The 1,882-nt window shown below is 44.8% G+C and overlaps 1 protein-coding gene across 1 annotated transcript; it reads left to right on the top strand.

Annotated features, from left to right (window-relative positions):
- Nucleotides 1-1,129: 1,129 nt before the first annotated feature.
- Nucleotides 1,130-1,681, top strand: LOC129682463 (keratin-associated protein 26-1). Its single transcript, XM_055614837.1, has one exon. The coding sequence runs from the start codon at nt 1,130-1,132 to the stop codon at nt 1,679-1,681; it is 552 nt and encodes a 183-aa protein (XP_055470812.1).
- Nucleotides 1,682-1,882: the final 201 nt, after the last annotated feature.

Below are 1,882 nucleotides of genomic sequence, written 5' to 3'. Positions count from 1 at the left end.
GTGCCACTACAGGCATGTTCGCCCGACACGTGAGGTAAGCAAGCACTGCCCTGATCAGAAACTCATCAAGAAACAGTAAGAGGCCATTTATCTAAATGCCTTGGCCTAGGCTGACTTGTAGTGACCGGGAAGAAGTAACAAAGCTATAACTATGATTCTGTTTGGCAGAATAGACTGGGAATTTCCAGTTCCTTTCCAACTGTACACTATGCCTCTAAATGACTGACAGGAAGAAGAAACTAAATTCTCTTTATCTGTTAATCAATCGGGAAAACATGATTTGTGTAAAAATATGTTGTGTATAAGAAGAAACTCTTTGTAAATTTACAGGGAGACTGGCTACAAATGTACCACCAGTTTTATTTATCACCAGTTTTATTTACAATACAATTAACTCACAGAGGCAAGTATCCAAAGAGATGTGGCTTTCTTTGTAAATAGCATCTATCAAAAGGTGTATGCTAACACCTTAAGTTTCATTCTAATAAAAGGTAGAACAGTGACACATGCTTTTTGGGTGTGGAACTCTGTAAAAATTAGTAGGTATTTTCAGGTCACCATCCTCACTGGGAAAGATAGACTTGAACAGTGTCTAATTTAGGCTTCCTGGAAGTGGCGTGGATTTTTCAAGTTAGGTTAGCTCTCCAAAAAAGCATTAGATGTCTCAGATCAACTTCCTCAATATTTATCACCTCTCCAATGTGTTTTTAATACTTTAAACATTCAGATATATTTAATTTTATTTTATTCGTAAGTGGTTTTATGTAAATTTTCATCAATTATACAGAGGCATTAGTGGTTTTTTGGCAGTAACTCTAAGAAACTGTTAAGACTGTTAAAGGAAAATTGCTTCTAATGAGAAACTGAGCGAGGAGGACCAGATTGACTTTGAAATGACAGTCATTTAAAGACGTGACACTAATCACCTGTCTTTTACGAGTTAGTGGGAGAACTGCTTAGTTGGCAGCTGAGTGACATTCTAATAAGGTGCCAGGGGGACAGGCTCTACAGGGAACCAACACCCAGCACCCAAGGTATATAAAGAAGTCTAGCCTGCAACAAACATGCTTCAGCAGCGTGTTCTCTGCGGTTTGACCGAGGCCTAGTTGTCTATTTTCCTACTGCTATCATGTCTAATAACTTCTGCTCAGAAGTCCACAGCTCTTCTCTTAGGAACTCTAGTCCTGTTCCTGTCACCTCACCCAGCGGGCTCTGCTCCACTGAGATGAGGTGTGGAGATGCCCCTTGCTCTCCTACCAGCAGCCTGGGCAACAACACACCACGTGACAACTGCCAGGAGCCCTGCGGTGAACACAGCAGCTGCCAGTCAACCAGCTGCAATAGGAGCTCTGAATGCCCTGCGGTCTGCGATCCGGTTACATCAGGGATGTCTGGATCCCAGGAAGGATCTAGCTGTCTTCCCGTCACATCCCGCAGTCCCAGCTTTGGCCGTCCGACATACTGTAGACAGCCTCTGAGCGGCTACGTGCCCAGTTACCTGTCCTATGGCTGTCAACCCTTCGGCTATCTGACCTATGGCCGTCCGCCACTGCGAGGCCAGGCCTATGGGTGCCAGCCTTTCAGCTGCATACCCGACTGCTACCGGCCCCCAAGCTACACATATGGCAGCTTTCAACCATACTCCTCTTCTCGGCGTTATGCTTACGAAAGAAAATGGTGAAGAGCTGAAGCAACTTGATGCTCCTGGCTTTGAGAAAGATCAGCCAGCATCAGAGGGAGGGCTCCCGTTCGTAGGGGCTGCACCGTGTATGCCCATCCTATTGTAAGTCTCTTCACCTGAACTCGGTGCTTTTGAGATGTGGATCGCTTTAGTATTTTTTGGCAAAGCTTGAGATTGTTCTATTTCCGTAAAATTCCCCCC

The sequence above is a fragment of the Psammomys obesus genome, unplaced genomic scaffold, assembly GCF_907164565.1.
Source record: "Psammomys obesus unplaced genomic scaffold, mPsaObe1.curated_primary_1811, whole genome shotgun sequence".
NCBI classification, from domain to species: Eukaryota; Metazoa; Chordata; class Mammalia; order Rodentia; family Muridae; genus Psammomys; species Psammomys obesus.
The sequence above is the reverse complement of the archived record's forward strand: the minus strand, read 5'-3'. Positions and strand labels throughout refer to the sequence as shown.

Excerpts from the sequence above, each read along its gene's own strand:
- LOC129682463 (XM_055614837.1), top strand. The coding sequence starts at position 1,130 with ATGTCTAATAACTTCTGCTCAGAAGTCCACAGCTCTTCTCTTAGGAAC.